The sequence below is a fragment of the Phlebotomus argentipes genome, unplaced genomic scaffold, assembly GCF_947086385.1.
Source record: "Phlebotomus argentipes unplaced genomic scaffold, Phlebotomus argentipes genome assembly scaffold_4, whole genome shotgun sequence".
Lineage (NCBI taxonomy): Eukaryota > Metazoa > Arthropoda > Insecta > Diptera > Psychodidae > Phlebotomus > Phlebotomus argentipes.
This window is the reverse complement of record NW_026776174.1, coordinates 13,422,778-13,440,564: the sequence shown is the minus strand read 5'-3', so window position 1 is coordinate 13,440,564 and position 17,787 is coordinate 13,422,778. Positions and strand designations below refer to the sequence as shown.

General features: G+C 46.8%; 2 protein-coding genes across 2 annotated transcripts; both read left to right on the top strand.

The window, feature by feature from the left end:
• The first annotated feature begins 68 nt into the window (after window positions 1-68).
• Window positions 69-4,938, top strand: LOC132257384 (5-aminolevulinate synthase, erythroid-specific, mitochondrial). The gene is made up of 5 exons (XM_059754250.1): window positions 69-294; window positions 994-1,464; window positions 2,474-2,872; window positions 2,984-3,226; window positions 4,201-4,938. The coding sequence occupies exons 2-5, from the start codon at window positions 1,059-1,061 to the stop codon at window positions 4,767-4,769; spliced, it is 1,617 nt and encodes a 538-aa protein (XP_059610233.1). The 5' UTR covers window positions 69-294; window positions 994-1,058; the 3' UTR covers window positions 4,770-4,938.
• Window positions 4,939-5,036: 98 nt separating this feature from the next.
• On the top strand, window positions 5,037-15,343 carry LOC132257732 (dnaJ homolog subfamily C member 13). Its single transcript, XM_059754756.1, has 8 exons — window positions 5,037-5,153; window positions 5,476-6,026; window positions 6,600-10,078; window positions 10,301-11,655; window positions 12,194-13,355; window positions 13,418-13,591; window positions 14,219-14,600; window positions 14,658-15,343. The coding sequence occupies exons 2-8, from the start codon at window positions 5,552-5,554 to the stop codon at window positions 14,771-14,773; spliced, it is 7,143 nt and encodes a 2,380-aa protein (XP_059610739.1). The 5' UTR covers window positions 5,037-5,153; window positions 5,476-5,551; the 3' UTR covers window positions 14,774-15,343.
• Window positions 15,344-17,787: the final 2,444 nt, after the last annotated feature.

Sequence of the window (17,787 nt, the reverse complement as noted above, 5' to 3'; positions counted from 1 at the left end):
AGCAGCATTATTTCAATTCCTTGAAGAAGAGAATTGCGATGTGAAAGTGAGAGCTAAAATCTCTTCGGCCGCCAAAATTTGCCGCCTCGCACTTGACGAAAAACTCCACGATTGACGTTCGTCGTGGAGGGGAAATCCGATTGATGGGGAATAGAGAGTCGACCAGTCGATCGGCCGTGCAAAAGTCGTCAGTGTTCTGAAAAGTGCTCAAGAAACAAGTTGCAAGTAAGACGAGCGCCAAGAATTCACACTACAGCAGAGTCTGGAAGCGGAGAAAGCCTACCAAACCACTGAGTAAGTGAATGGCACGGCCGAGGTGTGAGATTTAGAGGTAGAAAGTCCGAGGGAGTTTCCCATGGACACAGCAATTTCACTCAATTCTCCGCGACATTACGCAACGTGCAACTTTTACTTTTGGCACACAATCATTTCTACAGCGTCGTGAGTCGCGTGACACGAGATTTTCGCGACCTGCTGGTGTTTTTCACACCTGTCCCCGCCCCCGCGCGAGCCCTTGTCGAAAAAGGGCCTGAGTTTTCTGGTCGAAAAGTGGGCGAAGGGGAGGGGATGACACTTGTTGAAATTCCCGCGCGAAGGCGATGTTTTTTGGAGAGGCGCGCGTGAGTGCGGATTTCAATCGCAGAAATTCCACGCAAGAATGATGTAAAATTTGGAAATCGCTGGTGAAAGAGATGGGCGAGGTGTCGAGGCAAATCACGGGCAGCTGTGTGTTGGATGACAAGCCTTGGAACGATGAATAAATATCCAGTTTTGCCCGGTTGCTGACAATCCAAGTGTTGAATAAATCATTGTATCGTCAAGACAAATAGCAAATCAAATAACACAGTTTTTCTCTGTACACTTCGCACAAGCTGTAATTATTTGCCAGTCACCGCGCGCCGTTGCCTATTAATTCCCAGAGGCAATTGTGCGGCGCAGAGTGAATATTCCAGAAAAAGTAGTAATTTCGGCCTTATCGTCGTTTCTCGCCAGGTCACTCAGCAAATCCCTCTCGAGTTATCAAGCAGTCAAAATACGCGGCGAGCAGTGTTGAGAAGATGCCTTGCCCGTTCCTCAGTAACTTCAATGCCAGTTTCTTGCGCAACAACGCCTCGCTGCTGCTCAAGACGTACGGCCATCACTGTCCGGTGCTGACCAACACGCTGGAGGGCAGCATTGCGCCGCAGGCGAAGCGCGGCTTCAGCTTCCTGAGCAAGAAGCCGCAGGAGCCCGAGACGCCGGCCAGGAAGTGCCCCTTCCTGTCCACCGCCACCACGTCCAAGCTGGTGACGGAGGTGCGCGAGGACATCCAGGACATTCCATCCACGCGACCATTCCACTACGAGCAGTTCTTCGCCGAGCAGATAATGCGCAAGAAGCGCGACCACTCGTACCGCGTCTTCAAGAAGGTCAACCGCCTGGCGGAACAGGGGAAATTCCCGCGCGCCGTGGAGTATTCCTGGGGTGAGTGATTCCTTCTTCTCTGCACACCTGGAATTCCCATTTGCATCGCGATTTGAATTTGGTGTCAAACATGCGATATTTCAAGGATTTTCTTATATCACTGCTTCACTGACTTTCAAGGGGGAAACAGTATCGGAAGTGGTGTACAATTAAGCGGAAATATGTATTGGAAAGTGTTGAAAAACTTACAATATTTGTCTTGAATCGAAAATGCATGTTAAAAAATATTGCCAAAAAGTTAGAAATTCATCTGCAAAAGAATTCTTTTCAAAATTGCTTAAGATTTTGAATTAAAAATTTAATATTGTACAGATTTTAGTCAATTATCTCTCTCTTGACAATAGCAAAGAGTAAAAAGAAGAGAAATTAACCCATCGCGCGTTACCTTGTTTGCCATGTCTGTGACGTGAATTTCCTGCGAAAAACCTCATTTTTCTGTCGTGTTGCAAAGAAAACAAGCTTAGCACGCATAAATCAAAGTCACGAGTCGAGAAGAAGTTATGATAATGAAAGAATAATGTTTTTAAGTCACCTGCAATACTTAAAAGTCGGTTTTTGGGGCTTTATTTGTCATGTTGTTTACCGTTTAGACTTCATAAAGAAATTTATTTCCTATTAAAATAATATAATAAAATGATCAAAAACATTTTCTTTACACCACAGAAACTTCCGGAAATGTAGAGAAAAACTGCATTTTGTTTCTTATTGTGTGGAAACCACAAATATTTTTATTTGTGCGGCAATGAATAGCCCAAAAAAACTCACTAGACTGACTTTTAGCAGGTTTTCTGCAACATTCATCACTGCTTGGCTTTTACACAGTTCCCTTATCTAATTGGTGACCACTTATCGACTGTTTCATCATGAATTGACGGTTTTCTCTCGGTTTTTGATTACACAGAAAAACGCTTTCTCTCTTGATTGCGTTTCAATAATTGATGAAATTAATATCTAATTGAGCGCAGATCGATGGCAATTGGGTGTAAAAATAGATGAATTCTTGTTCCAGGCGAGCGTCCCATCACCGTTTGGTGCTCCAACGACTATCTGGGCATGTCGTGTCATCCGGAAGTGAAGGCGGCCGTGCGCAAGGCTCTGGAGGAGCACGGAGCCGGCGCCGGCGGCACGAGGAACATCTCTGGGAATTCGCTCTATCACGAGCGCCTGGAGAAGCGCCTGGCGCAGCTGCACAACAAGGAGTCGGCGCTGCTCTTCTCCTCGTGCTTCGTGGCCAACGACTCGACGCTGTTCACGCTGTCACGCCTCCTGCCGGGCTGTCACATCTTCTCGGACGCCGGCAACCACGCGTCGATGATCCAGGGCATCCGCAACAGCCAAGTGCCGAAGCACATCTTCCGCCACAACGACCCGAACCATCTCAGAGAGATGCTGCAGCAGGTGGACAAGGGTCAGTCTGCTGCTCACGCTTTCACGCTTTCTTATGAATCTTTTTGATCTTCAATAGGTTCTTAATTTCCCGGCAATATTCCCTTTGGTTTTAACGCAACCTACTTTGCAGGCGTGCCGAAAGTCGTGGCTTTCGAGACGGTGCACTCGATGACGGGCGCCGTGTGTCCGCTGGAGGAGTTGTGCGACACGGCGCACGAGTTTGGCGCCTACACGTTCATCGACGAGGTGCACGCGGTCGGGCTGTACGGGCAGCACGGCGCGGGCATTGGCGAGAGGGACAATCAGCTGCACAACATGGACATCATTTCCGGGACGCTGGGAAAAGCCTTCGGCAACATTGGCGGCTACATAGGTGAGTTAATGCTGCAAGAATGTCGCAATCACGGCTGCGTGCCGCGATAACATTGAGTAGATTGAATTCAATGTCTCGCTATCGCGAACTTGGTGAATCTCACCAATCGGTCAGGTTCAATTGAGGGGTTAATTAATTACGTAATGAAATTATTAATAATTGCTCGGCGACCTTTAAGTCTGTGGCAGAAAATTGGAGTTGCAAGGAAATCAACAAAAGTCACTTCAACGGAGAAATTCTGATAAGAATCACCATGAAAAATGGTGTAAATGTTAACTTTTCAACGCTGACTGTGTTTTACACTAGAATTTTCATGATATTTTACATTAAAAGCCATAAATTGAATTAGTAATTGAAAAAAATAAATCACATTTGACCCACATTTTGAAGCTCTAAATGCGATAAACACTAAGATGATCTCAAGATTTCACATTAGCTCGATCGTGAAGATGACATCTTTAGAAAGTGGAAATCTTGTGTGAAATAGTTTCTACTTAGGCTTTAAATTCTCTTCTATCATCTAAAATTTCCGGAAAAGTGATGTAAAAACTGTAAATGAGCTTGTCTGTAAGCAATAAGTGATTTGACGTCATTTTTCTTATTATTCTAGCGTGGAGAATCACGTAATTCTGTTTTCATACGCAATTAAAACTCAGGGAAGATTTTCTAGTTCATTTTACAGACTAACTTGAACTTGAGAATCTCATTTTAATGGCTTTACGAGCCAGAAAGATGCTTCAAACAGAACATAAACAAGAATAAAGTATTCTTAATAAGAAACTGCCCTCCAAATGCATAAGTACTCACTCTTCCTGATGATTAAATCATATTCAAGTCCATTTCATTTACCGGAATATAAGGTAGAAGAAAATCCGTTGAAGAAAAAGTTTAAATGCCACTTGAAATGTGTTAAACTCCAATATTATGTTCGTGCTGTAAAGGATGAACGCCTAATATGAAATGTCTCTTTGCAGCCGGCTCCGCTAATCTCGTGGACATGATCCGCTCATACGCGGCGGGCTTCATCTTCACCACGTCTCTCCCACCGACTGTGCTGGCGGGCGCGCTGAAGGCCGTGGAGATCCTCTCGTCGAGTGAGGGGCGCGAGCTGCGGCGCCGCCACCAGACCAACGTGCAGTACCTGCGCCAGCTGCTGCGGCGCGAGGGCTTCCCGGTGGAGCCCACGCCCAGCCACATCATCGCCATTCGCGTCGGCGACCCGCTCAAGTGCAACCAGGTGTCGGATCTGCTGATCCGCGAGTTCGGCCAGTACGTGCAGGCCATCAACTATCCCACGGTGGCGCGTGGCGAGGAGAAGCTGCGTCTGGCGCCGACGCCCTATCACACGCCCGAGATGATGGACGGCCTGGTGGCGAACATGAAGGCCGTGTGGCAGCAGCTGGACATGAATCTCCGCCGCGAGTCGGTGTGCAACACTTGCCAGAAGCCTGTGCTGCTGGACAGCCTGAGAGCCGTGAAGTGCGGCCCGGAGATTCTCTGTCAGATTCCCAATTGTCCGCAAATCGCCCTGGCGGCGGCCTAAATCTCCTCGTCGAAGAAAGTGAAATATCACTGCTTCGCGCAGCTCGTCTTCAACTTTCTCTTTTCTCTCGTGGTTTAGGTGATAACACAGTTCAACTGTGCTCTGCTAGGTTGATGTTCGAACAATGTTCTGTGCTGTAATGGGAATAAATGTTTTAACCATGTGAAAAGCCCCTTTTACTGGTTTCTCATCATTTGAATTGAAACATCGCCGCTCGGCGACGATTCGGCGACTTTCGCTCAGTTTTCTATATTTCGCGATCGGCTGTCAAACGTGGGTGAAAAAAGTTCGCAGAGAGTCGAGATAAAAGTGAGTTTTCACGTGGAAAAAGGGCAATTTGGCTGAAAAATCGTGCTGGATATTCACTGTAGGCACACCACGGAGGTAATTTGTGTGGAAATACGGTGGAATTTGGTGGAGAAAGTGGGGAAAATGAGTGTTATCAGTTTTGACAAGTTGTCTCTCGCAATTTCTGTTTTTCTCTCTTTTTCCGCCAATTCCTTTGTCCCGTCCGCTTGCTGTGCCTCCAGCGGACGGGGCTGCTAGCTGGCCAGCGCCTGGGCTAGTGCTCTGCGGCCACGAGAGCGGAACAAAGGGGATTGCCAAGTGGGGAGTCCCTCTTAAAGCCAATTGCGAGTGATTCAGCTGCTCGCTTATCGGGCGACCAGCAAAAACTCCCATTTACCGCTGTCTCTCTCACTTGCAGAATGCTGTTATGAGATTCTTCTGGACAGAGAGAGAATCCACGTGAAATCCTCAAGAGAATTCGTCCCCACCCGGAAATGACGGCCATGAAGGAGAACGTCGACCTGGAGTGCTTCCTCGTGACGAAGCACTCGTGGAAGGGCAAGTACAAGCGCATCCTGGGCGTCGGCTCCACCGGAGTGTCCACCTACAACCCGGACAAGTTCGACCTGACCAATCGCTGGCCGTACGGCGACGTGGTGAGCGTGGTGCCCAACAAGACGGGCAACATCCACGAGTTCCAGCTGACGGTGCGCAAGGAGAAGAAGCTGGACACCATCAAGCTGTCGTCGGAGTTCCGCAACGACATCCTCACGTCCATCCTGCGCTTCCACAAGGAGTTCGCCGAGAAGATGAAGCCCGTGCAGAAGTACCAGGCCTACAAGCACCACTGGTCGGGCATCAATCTGCCCATCGTGCTGGAAGTCACGCCGTACTCCCTGGACCAGCTCGATCCGGCCACGGAGACCGTCATGGCGAGCTACTGCTACAAAGACATCGAGGGCATCATCGGTGAGTTGGAGGAAGTTGGGCAGAAACATATTTTACGAGAGTAATTAAACTGTGTGGCTTATGAAGCTACGCAGATGACGACTTGAACTGCTTCCTTGTGCGCTGTGTTGAGAAAATGTGCGATAAAAGGCGTGGGAAATTAAGCAGCAGCGCGTTATCAATTGCATAATTGTATCAAAAACACTTGAAGATAACAGACTAAAAAACAATGCTTCAATCAATGATTGTGTTGAAGGTGCTTAATTGTGATTTTTCGGACAGAAATTGATGATATGACGCCGTTTTCCGTGCGTTTCACAGTCGAATGCTTCCTAAAGAGACTCCAAAACTGACTTCTCTCGATGCATACTCAATACTTCTTCGCGTTGTTTACAAAACAAGCGTTTGGCTCAGAGACGAAAGGGAGCAATAAACTCGGAAAAGAGGCGTTTTGAGTGCAATGTAGTTGCTTTTCATATCAATAACTACTGATTAGGCAACTTTTGATAGTCTGTTTGTGCGCTTTGTGCCTATAAATAGTCAAGTAGAGCGTATTGATGAGCTTCTTAGTGACTTCCTAATGATCCTTTGCAGGCATCCAGGACTACGATGGTGGCATTGTCGTGGCGTGCGGCGGTTTCAGTCGTCTGCATCTGTTCAAGGCGCTGAATCATCATGAAATCGTGCAGAACATCGTGCAGTGCTCATCGCAGTTCCTCGCCTTTGACATTAAAGTGCTCAAGAGTCAAATCACGATGGAGAGATTCGAGCGAGAGCGCTTCGGGACGTACTCTGCTGATCACTGTCAGACGTCCATGTCGGAGTTCCTCGTGCAGAAGATCACGCCGCGACACTCTGAGCAGACGAGACGCACGCTGTGCCTCACGGAGACGACGATTCTCGAGAGGGACCCGCAAACGTACACGATCTGCACGCTGAGACCGCTCACGGAGATCTTTGCGCTGGTGCGCGATCGTGAGAACATCCAGATGTTCTGCATTGAGTACAGAAACGGTCTCGTGCGAACGTATCTGACGAACGACAGGGATTCGTTGCTTGCGACGCTTCTGGATGCGGTGCGGTCGTGTGGGAATCAGGATGTTCACGTGAGGATCTCGAAGACGCCGCGAGGAAAGCGCGTGGGACCGCTGAATTGTCCGGTGGATGAGGAGACGGAGAGTCATCTTATGCGATTCGTGATCAATAATATTCAGAACTCGGCGAAACGCATGGAGATTCTGGAGAGATTCAATGCCAACATTCCCTATTCCGGGCTGAATTACAGCGTGACGCAGGACAGTTTGTTTGCCGAGAACAAGGAGCGCCTGATTGTGCAGGCGCTTCAGGCGCTGAGTCAGAAAGAAGTTGATGGAGCGGCGCAAATGACGAACTTGGAAGTGGAGGCGACTTTTCACGCCATGCGGCGTCTGCTGGCCAGCAAAGTGGGATTCGCCTCGTTTACAAACTTGCCGGGATTCCGTGAGGCGATCGGCGTGAGAGTTGTGTCGTCGCTGAGGCGAAATGATCTGGCCGTGACTTATGCTGCCATTGATATGATCAATTCCCTGATGCACTCCATGAATGCGGACTTTGACCTGAAGCAGGAGCAGCTGAACAAGTTCTCGCTGCTGTCGTCGAAGAGCTTCCTCGAGAGCTTGCTAGAAATGTGGACAGGACACGCGAATCTTGGCAGCGGAGCTCTGGTGCTGTCGGCAATGCTGGACTTCCTCACATTCGCCCTGTGTGTGCCATACAGCGAGACTACAGACGGGAAGCAGTTTGACATTCTGTTGGAAATGGTGGCGTCGCGCGGAAGATCTCTCTTCAGGCTCTTCCAGCATCCCTCCTTGGCCATTGTGAAGGGCGCTGGATTGGTGCTGCGGTCGCTGATTGAAGAGGGAGGCCCGCAAGTGGCCAACCAAATGCAGACTCTCGCCCTGGACGAAGCGGCGCTCTGTCGACATCTCCTGATAGCGCTGTACACGTCCAGCAATGACACCACGATGGCCACGCATCGACAGCTCTCGCGGCACTTAGTGGGACTCTGGATCACGGACAATGACGACGCCATGCAGCTGCTGCAGAGAATCTTCCCAGCGGGATTGCTGATGTTCCTGGAGAGTGAAGATGAGGTGCCGAAGACGGACGTTGAGGAGGACAAGTTGAACTTCAGGGACAACCTGAAGTTGGCGATTCAGCACTCCAACAAGGGCGCGCGGAGTGTGATTGAGAAGCATCTGGAGGGAATCAAGCACTGGGGCCTTAATCTGATCGATCGCCAGGAGAAGGTGAAGCAAGCGATGAAGAACAGGCCAATTGTGCTGCGCAACAGGCGACAGAAGAAGAAGGCGACTGAGAGTGTGATGAATCTGCCGCTGTTCTTCTTCCAGTTCCAGCAGAATCACACGATGCCCAACTTGATCTGGAATCACAAGACGCGCGAGGAGTTGCGAGCGGCGCTGGAGAATGAGTTGAGGCAGTTCTCCAATGATAAGGATCTGTCAGGGAGTTTGCTGGTGGCGTGGAATTACGAGGAGTTCGAGGTGCAGTATCAGTGCTTGGCGGATGAGATTAAGATTGGGGATTACTACATACGATTGATTCTGGAGAGGGACGATTGGCCGCAGAATCTCGTCACGGATCCTGTGGAGCTGTTCAATGCGCTGTACAGGAGAGTTTTGTGTCGGAACCGCGTGAATGACGACCAGCTGACGGTGACGTCGCTCCAGGCGCTGGCCAAAGTGTACAGGCGGTATCACGAGGAGATTGGCTTCTTCAGCGACATGCCCTACATTCTCCAGATGCTGGACAGATGCTTGTCGCCGGCGCTGAGAGACGCTCTGCTCAATCTAGTGCGTAATCTCGTGCTGAACAAGGCGAACTGTCGACCGCTCACGGATCACGTGAACTGTCTGGTGGATTTGATCACGCTGGCGCATTTGCATCGCGGCCGGGCGCTGCCCAACACCAAGACTAACGTCATCGAGGCGGGACCGAACATGACGTGCTACGAGGAGAAGGATTGGTACTACAATGTGGAGAAGGAGGGCGAGAAGCCCGAGAGATGCGGACCCGTGACGTTCAGCGACCTGAAGGAGTTGTGGAAGAAGGGCGCACTCAATCCGCGCACGCGATGCTGGGCCATTGGCATGGACGGATGGCGGTCTCTGCAGCAGATTCCACAGCTGAAGTGGTGTCTGATGGCCAAGGGAACGGCGCTGTACAACGAAACTGAGCTGGCCTCGCTTGTTCTGGACATTTTGATCAAGTGCACGAGTTTCTTCCCGAGTCGCGCTCGTGATGGTGCTGCTGTTCTGATTCCTGGACCAAAACTGTCCAGGAAACTGTCGGAATTCATCTGTTTGCCGCATATTGTCCAAGTTTGCCTGACACACGATCCGGGATTGCTTGAGAGAGTCGCCACACTTCTCTGTCAGATCATGGAGGACAATCCGGAGATGCCGAAGGTTTATCTCACGGGCGTGTTTTACTTCATGCTGATGTACACGGGCAGCAACATCCTCCCGATCGCGAGATTCCTCAAGATGACACACATGAGACAGGCGTTCCGCGGCGAGGAAACTTCCCAGTCTGGCATCATGCATCGCAGCATCCTGGGCCAACTGCTGCCTGAGGCGATGGTGTGCTTCCTGGAGAATCACAGTGCGGAGAAGTTCGCTGAGATCTTCCTTGGGGAGTTTGACACGCCGGAAGCCATCTGGAATTCGGAGATGAGGCGACTCTTGATTGAGAAGATCTCCGCACACATTGCAGACTTCACGCCGCGGCTGAAAGGACACACAATGGCGAGATATCCTTATCTGGCGATACCGATAATCAGCTATCCACAGCTGGAGAATGAGCTCTTCTGCCACATCTTCTACCTGAGGCATCTGTGTGACACTATCAAGTTCCCCAATTGGCCGATTCCGGATCCTGTGCAGCTGCTGAAGCACACATTGATTGCCTGGCGCAATGAAGTGGAGAAGAAACCGCCACAAATGACGGTTCAGCAAGCGTACGAAGATCTGGGAATTGACCTCACGAAGACGCCTAATCCGGAGGAATCGCAGGTGAGTGAAAACTTTATAATTAGAGCAAATGATTTAATTCGATAGTTAAAAATTCATTTGCTGAGTTTGATGCAAACTAAGGCGATTAATCTATTTATAATCGTCTTAGAGTTCTCTCAATTTTGTGCTTACAAGTTGATTGTCAGTCATGAAACATAATTATCAACTTTGGAATTGTGGTTTGCAATCCTCTTAAAGTTCCCATTCAATTTACACTTGCAGATTCGGAAGAGTTACTATCGACTGGCACAGCTGTATCATCCGGACAAGAACCCGAAAGGACGTGATATCTTCGTGAGAGTGAATCAAGCTTATGAGTTCCTGTGCGCGCGAACTGCAATGACGGACGGACCGAGTCCCAGCAATATTGTCCTGATTCTTCGCACGCAATCGATTCTCTTCGACCGATACGCCGAGGAATTGCGGCCGTACAAGTACGCCGGCTATCCGCAGCTCATCAAGACGATCAGGCTGGAGACGAAGGACGAGCAGCTCTTCTCCAAATCTGTGCCGCTGCTCAGTGCGGCCGCTGAGCTGTGCTATCACACAGTCCACTGCTCGGCGCTGAATGCTGAAGAGCTGAGGCGAGAGGAGGGCATCGAAGCGCTGCTGGAAGCCTACTCGCGGTGCGTGTCCATCATGGGTGCGGATTCGAAGCCGGAGTCGCTGCACTATCAGGTCATATCGAACATCACGATGTGCTTCGAGGTGGCGTGCAACTTTGAGAACTGCAAGAAGAAGATCCTGGAACTGCCGCAACTGGTCGTGGACGTGTGCAGAGTGGTGTACTTCAAGCACACCTTGTCTGTGGGCTTGGTGACGAGTCTGGCGGCGAATAATCTCGATCTGCAATCGCAACTGGTGAAGAATGGCGTGATGTGGTCACTGTTGCTCTTCATGTTCGACTATGATTACACGCTGGACGAGAGCGGCGTGGCTACGGATGAGAAGTCGAACAACCAGAAAGTGGCGAATAATCTGGCGAAGATGTCAATTCTGGCGTGTGCTTCGCTAGCTGGCTACGAGATGACGAATCTGGCGAAGCCCAAACTGTCTACATCTTCTCCGCCTCCGGTTCAGCCAAAGACTTCAGCGGCGAGTCAGGCGAACTCGAATTACCAGGGTGGCACGAATCTCGCTCTGCGCAACACGTACAACACCCAGGCGAGGAATCTCGTGCAGAGTGAAAAGAAGGGCAACTTCAAGTCGTACGTGGAGGGCGAGGAGGCGGTGGCCGAGGAGGCGCTGCCGGAGGAGGAGAAGAAGGTCGAGACGGCGAAGGAGGAACAGCAGAAATATGCGATAAATGGGTCGCCGGAGAATGTGGTGGTGAAGAAGATACTCGATAGACTCGTGACGCCGTTCGTGGCTAATAAGTTCTCCAGTGATCCGGCTGCGGATGTGCTGAAGATGCTGACGTCAAACACGAGGAATCCCTACCTGATTTGGGACAATGGCACTCGGGCGCAATTGATTGATTTCCTCGAGTATCAGAGAACAACGAGCTCCAAAGAACAATATGACGATGTTACGGATATCTATGCCATTGTCGAGGGATTCACCTTTGATGCTCACAAGTGAGTAGAAGCCATTTATATTAATTAGAGTTGTCAGAGGAAAGGCTCAATTAGGAGATTGTTTCACCTGGTCTGGGGTTTCCTCTCGGATTTCAAACTTTGGCAGTGAATGCATTGAATGGCTGGATTGATTCTTGATACGGTTGTTTAATGTTAAATGATGGGGTTGAAGTTATCAACCCGGAGAGTCTCAGAAATACCTCGAATAATAGACATATTTAGTATACTATTTGCGTAAGAAATATTCAAAGGGGCGAAGTGCTGAAACATTCACAATATTCCAATATTTATATCTATGCTTTGAATTTCTTTGGATAATCTTACTAAGAAAAATCAATCTTTATCGTATTCTAGTCCAGCAATTTAAAGTCCAAATGACATGCTGAAACATCAATCTCTCCCTTAAAATAATACAGTTCTTCACTGTTGATTTAAGTGGAAGGGAAGTGAAATTAGTCAATCAGAAGCGGAATTGATGAGAATATTCAACTGCATAATGAATGAATATTGAAAAAACATATTTTTTGCTCTTCAACAGAGACGAGCTTGTTATTGGAGGAATCTTCATTAGAATCTACATCGATATGCCAACATTTCCCATCATCAATCCCAAAACTTTTGTGATTGATTTGCTGGAGTTCCTGAAGCAAGGCTACAATTTTCTGCTCGGCCAGCGCTCGCGACAGCCTCTGACGCCAGCCCAGCTGATGACCTCCACTGTGCCGCTGCGGCCGATGAGGGTGGGCCAGAAGAAGATGCCGGAGATTGACGGCGTGCTGTCGGAGTATGCAAAGTCGCGGACGAAGAATTCGCTGGCCGAAGAACAACAACAGACGGCGAAGTATGACTTTGCGGCGGATCCTAATGCGATTGAGCACATTGTGATGGTGCTGAAGGCACTGATTGCAGTGATCAAGAGCAATCCCAATGTGGAGATTCAGTGCATTGGACACTTTGAGATGCTCTTTGGCTTCTTGTCGCGCAATCTCTGCGATCGCGATGGTGTTATCAAGCCGCTGGCGTTGGAGATTGTGTCGCTGGTGTCGAGAAACAAGGAGTGTGTTAGCGATATTGCCGCTTGTGAGATTCTGGGACAATTCCTGGTGGCTCTGAAGGACAGGGATTTGGCGGAGGTGCAGGTGAGAGTGCTGGAGACGCTGAGTGGCCTGATAAATGTGCAGCAAATGGTGAAGGAGGCGCAGATGAAGGGCAGCGTGATCTACTTGCTTGATCTCTTCTGCAACTCTCGCCATCCGAACATCCGCGAAGCGAGCGCTGAGATTCTCTCCAAGCTCACAGCGGATAAATTGAGTGGACCGAAAGTGAGGATTTCCGTGTGCAAATTCTTGCCGGCTGTTTTCCTGGATGCCATGATTGACTCGCCACCGATTTCTGTGCAAATGTACGAATCAACGCACGAACATCCCGAGTTGATATGGAATGACAAGACGCGCGAGAGGGTCAGTGATGCCGTGACGGACATGGCGAATAGCTTCTATGTGCAGCAGAAAGACAATCCGAAGCTTCTGTGGAAGGATCCGGAGATCCTGCAGGACATCGTGACGAGCGAATTGGTCGTCTCTGGTGTCTATTTGCGGCTGTTCGTGGCCAATCCGGGATGGACGCTGCGCAAACCCAAGCAATTCCTCTCCGACTTGCTGGACTTTGTGGTGGAGAACATCAGCAAGAGTGGCGGCGAGGTGATTAATATCAATTAAGCGTGTGTCAGTGTCATGTGTTATTTTTCTCTCGTGTCTTGCAGAAGCAGAAAGATGTGCTGGACGTGTCGACAACGGCTCTTGTCTCCCTCCTGAATGCTCAACCAAACCTGGCCGATGCCATTCCCGTTCTCGGCCACATTCCCAAATTCTTTCGTCAATTGTCAGTTCAACCGAAGAGTGCTTTAACTGTTCTGCATCAATTATCACTTTCCGATGTGAGTATATTTCCTGCTTTTTCTCCTCTTTGATTATGATGCGATATTTCATGGATTCCTGAGAGCATCTCATGCAATAGTTATACTTTTGACTTTGCAATTCTATTTTTATGAATGAATTTCCGTGGCGCTTGACAGTCTTCCTTGCGATAGGAAACTCTGTGCATCCCAAGCAATTTATCTGTTTGAAATTGGTTGCAATTGGGTGGCTTGTGTGGGAGTTACTGAGGGAGTTTTGCAAAAGTTCTTCCACAGAAATGCATCGGAAATGAGAAGAGGAAATTTAATATCTAGTAATGATAGCACATAAGTGGTAAACGTGTTTCTCGGTGAATTTTATTGGCAATCAACTCTAAAAATAAGTGAAGAACTTGCCAATTTAAACATTAACTTTCTTCAATAGAGTTTGTTAAGTTGTCTCTGTTCGTTGGAAAATGATGTAATTTCACACAGAATATCAATGTAACCTTTGATGAGGTGTTGGGGATTTTTACTCTTGATTCCAACGCTTAAGTGGACTCTGAATGTCATAGCGATTCACCCTCTGTGATAATGAGAACTGGCGGCAAAGCTTGTGTGAATGTGACATGTGTTTATGTGCATTCGCATCCATTTATGCCCTTTCAGATCTGCGTGGCTGCCATTGCACAGACGGAGTGCATTGAATCGCTGAAGAAGTGCATGGAGAATAACAGGGAACTCACGGCGACGACGTGCGAGACGCTGAGTCGAATGTTCAAGTGTCAGCACGATTCGCTCATCAGGCAATCGCTGGAGTGCAAATTGATTCCGTATCTGTTGAATCTTCTCACCACACGCCTCGAGTTGGGCGACAATCCGGCGATGGTGAAGGCGCAGATTGTGGCGGCGTTGAAAGCCATGACCAATAATCTCAACTATGGCGATCGCGTGAATGAGATTCTCAACGCGAGTCCCATTTGGGCGGAGTTCAGGGATCAGAAGCACGATCTCTTCATCACAGACACCAACATTCGCGGATATTTGACGGGTGAGTCTTATTTTCTCTTAATTTTGCGGTTTTATTTCAATGGACTTCTCGATATAGGAGTAAATTCAACGGCTGGATACCTGACGCAGGGTCCGAGCAAGAATGTTGAAGTACTTACTTCACCGCCGCCCATCGATCGCGATGATCCTCTAGCCAGGAATTCTGTTGAGTAGCGAGTATACAAGGAGTGACGGAAATATGTATGAAATCTTAAGTAGTTTTTTGCACAGACAGTGTGTGTATGTTTGGTATTCCACCGCAATACCAATTATGTAAAATTATGTGATATACTTGCATAGATATTTTATACAAGAAAAAACGGGAGAGAAAGTGAAGAAAATAACACCCCAAAAAAAGAAGAAGTCTTCATGATCAGGAGGAAGAGGTGGAAATGTGACAGTTTTCCGCTCTTCCACTGTTGATCATATGGAGAGGAAAAAAAGAGAGTTGATTTAGGACATGAAACTATCAAAGAAACAAACAAATTTATCAATAACTTTCTAATTATTTTTTCATACACATGTTAAGTGTGAGATGATTAGCATGTAAAATTTGCTAAATGATTTACAGAAGAGATAAAAAGAAAAAATTCAAGTATTAGATGAAAGAGTGAATTGAGAATTTTATTCTTGATTTGACTTTTCAGTAAATTAGCTGAAAAGTCACAATCAAGACTAGAATTTTTGCAGAGAAAAAAAAAACATTCATTTTGCTAATAAGAATAAAACACACTATAAATTGAATTGAGAGACTTTCTTTGGTGCCGTCTTTTCTGAAGAGGACACAGTGATGATATTTCTTTTCTGTTCGCTTTGATAGAAATACTGAATGCGCTGCATTTTGTACTTCCTTTTCAATAACCCTAATTGAAAGTGCTTCTTCATTCATACAAGAATTCTTCTGTGGTCTTCTGCAGACCAAAATGCTGAAACGAAAAGCAAACGTGATAATTGAATGGTTTCCCATTGTTATTATCTATTCTAACAACACGCAATTTGCAGAGAGAATTGAAAATTAGTTCATCTGCTAATGTTTTGTCTATTAAGAGCACTATTAAAGCTTCTATGGGGGTTGAAAACTAAATGCGGTTAGTCCTTTTGAGATGTTGAGAGTTGAATGAGGCAGAATTACGAATAGCAGACTGGAAATCGTATTCATTTTTGTACATTTGATTCGTACATAATTTTGAAATTTATCGCTCTAGTGAATTTTCACACGTTTCTTTTAACACTCTAAACATAATAATGGGTTCACGCAATGCGTAAAGTCAATAAACTAATTTCGCGTGGAAAAGTGTTCGCTGAGACTTGAGTGAATAAAATGAAAAGTTGGTTAAAAATTAGAAACTGTGAGAGATATAATTAGAAGAAGTCAATCAAAGAACATCGAAAACCGTCAAAAGAAAGCTCTTAATAAGGTAAGTCTGCTAATATAAAGAGAACCGTGATTTTTGGTATGTATTTTCCGAATTTTGTTAAAGAATTTTCTCTCTATGGCGTGCAGAATATCAGAACCAAGCGAACAATTTCACGTCCCACTTGAGAATAAAACTAAATCCCCGGGATTCAAATATTTTCAAATGGAAATCTCCTTTTGTCTATGTAAATTTGTTCAATCATTCACTGATTTTTTAATCTCCTAAGCTTGATGACATTAAGAGTTGCTGTGGCATTAAGCTCTCTTGCGCCAATGTTCGACAAGCACACGCTAAGCTTTGCTAGTTTCCCTGCAATTTGCATCACAGCATCGCTCCAGCTTTCATTCATTGCCATTTGCCGATCATGCGTCGTGTGAGCGCTTTCGTCCCTCCGTTGAGACCTGTTGTGCGGCGAATTGTTGGTGTAGGTTGAGGAAGAAGCGTCACAAGTGTTGGAGAAGTGACTGAGCGAGAGCGAGAAAAAGGCTGAGCTTTAAGCTCTGCCTTCACTCAGTCGAGCGGCAGCAGTTTAATCGGTCACCAGTTGAAATCCGACCTCTGTGCGTGCTGGTTTAGAGTGTCAAGTGCGCGTCTTGAGAGGGTGAAGAGCACAGAAGATTCAGGATTACTCTCGTGTGGTTGTGATAGAAGAGTGTTTAGTGAGTTCTTTAGTAAAAGTACATAAATTCTGCAAACTTACCCAATTATCTGTTTAACTACAATTACACACGAAGATTGTGCGACTTTCAGTGAAGTGACTTGGCGTATTTCAAGAGAAAACGGAAGGAGGAAACTGAAAAATTTTGCACAGTGCCAAAGCCTGTTGAAGTGTGTTGCGAAAGTGTGCGCTGAGGAGGAAGAATCAGACACAAATTTCCAACAAGTCCTTAAAGACCTCATTCAAGTGAGAAAACACAAGCATCGCAAGGAAGAAGACTCGAAGAAAGGGACTTTTTTGTTGGGACTCGAAAAAGGAGAATTGAAGAGAGGAAACCTTTCGAGGCACACATCAAGCCAAGAAGTTTCCAAGGAGAACATTAATATCTGGTAAGTAAATAAGAGAAAAAATCCTCATTATGCGTGGTTTATTTTTCCGACTGAGAGAAAAGCTAAAGAATACGTAAAAAATGCCTTTTTCAGGAGTTGGAATGCTTAATCTGAAAGAATTCAGATATTCTTTTGATCTCCATATTAGAAAATGATCTGAATTAAGTACTCGTGAAATTACTTTTCAAGAGCAAAGATCGAGCCTCTTCTCCTTCCATTTTTGTCCGAGAATTCAATTTCTGAACTTGTACCAAGTGGAGAAATTCCATCGTCTAGAATATAAGTGTATTAGAATTGCAGTAATTGAATTGATTGGAAGTGAAGTGGAGCGAATTTAGCTTATAAATTGAATCCTTTTATGATTTTAATTGAAATTATAAATTTACACACCTGCATGTTCTAAAGCAATGTGGTGAAAATAAAGAAAGCGGGGCAAAGAAAGGGAAAGTGTAGAAGAAAAGAAGTTTCCATTGATTGGCACACCTTTTATGTGCACGATTTCTGTTGTTGATCCACAAACAATCCCTTCAGAGTCTGTCACTAAAATAGCAAATCGGAAATATGTATTTGAATGGGTGGAACAACACCCCTTGATGTATGTGTGTTCTTCCGCAAACAAACCACAAGTTTTGTGCTCATCTGCTGGTGAAAAGCATGAAAATTCAACAGTTGATTTCCGATGGGATGCTCCAAAAATGTCGTGCCTAAAGCAGATATTCAATT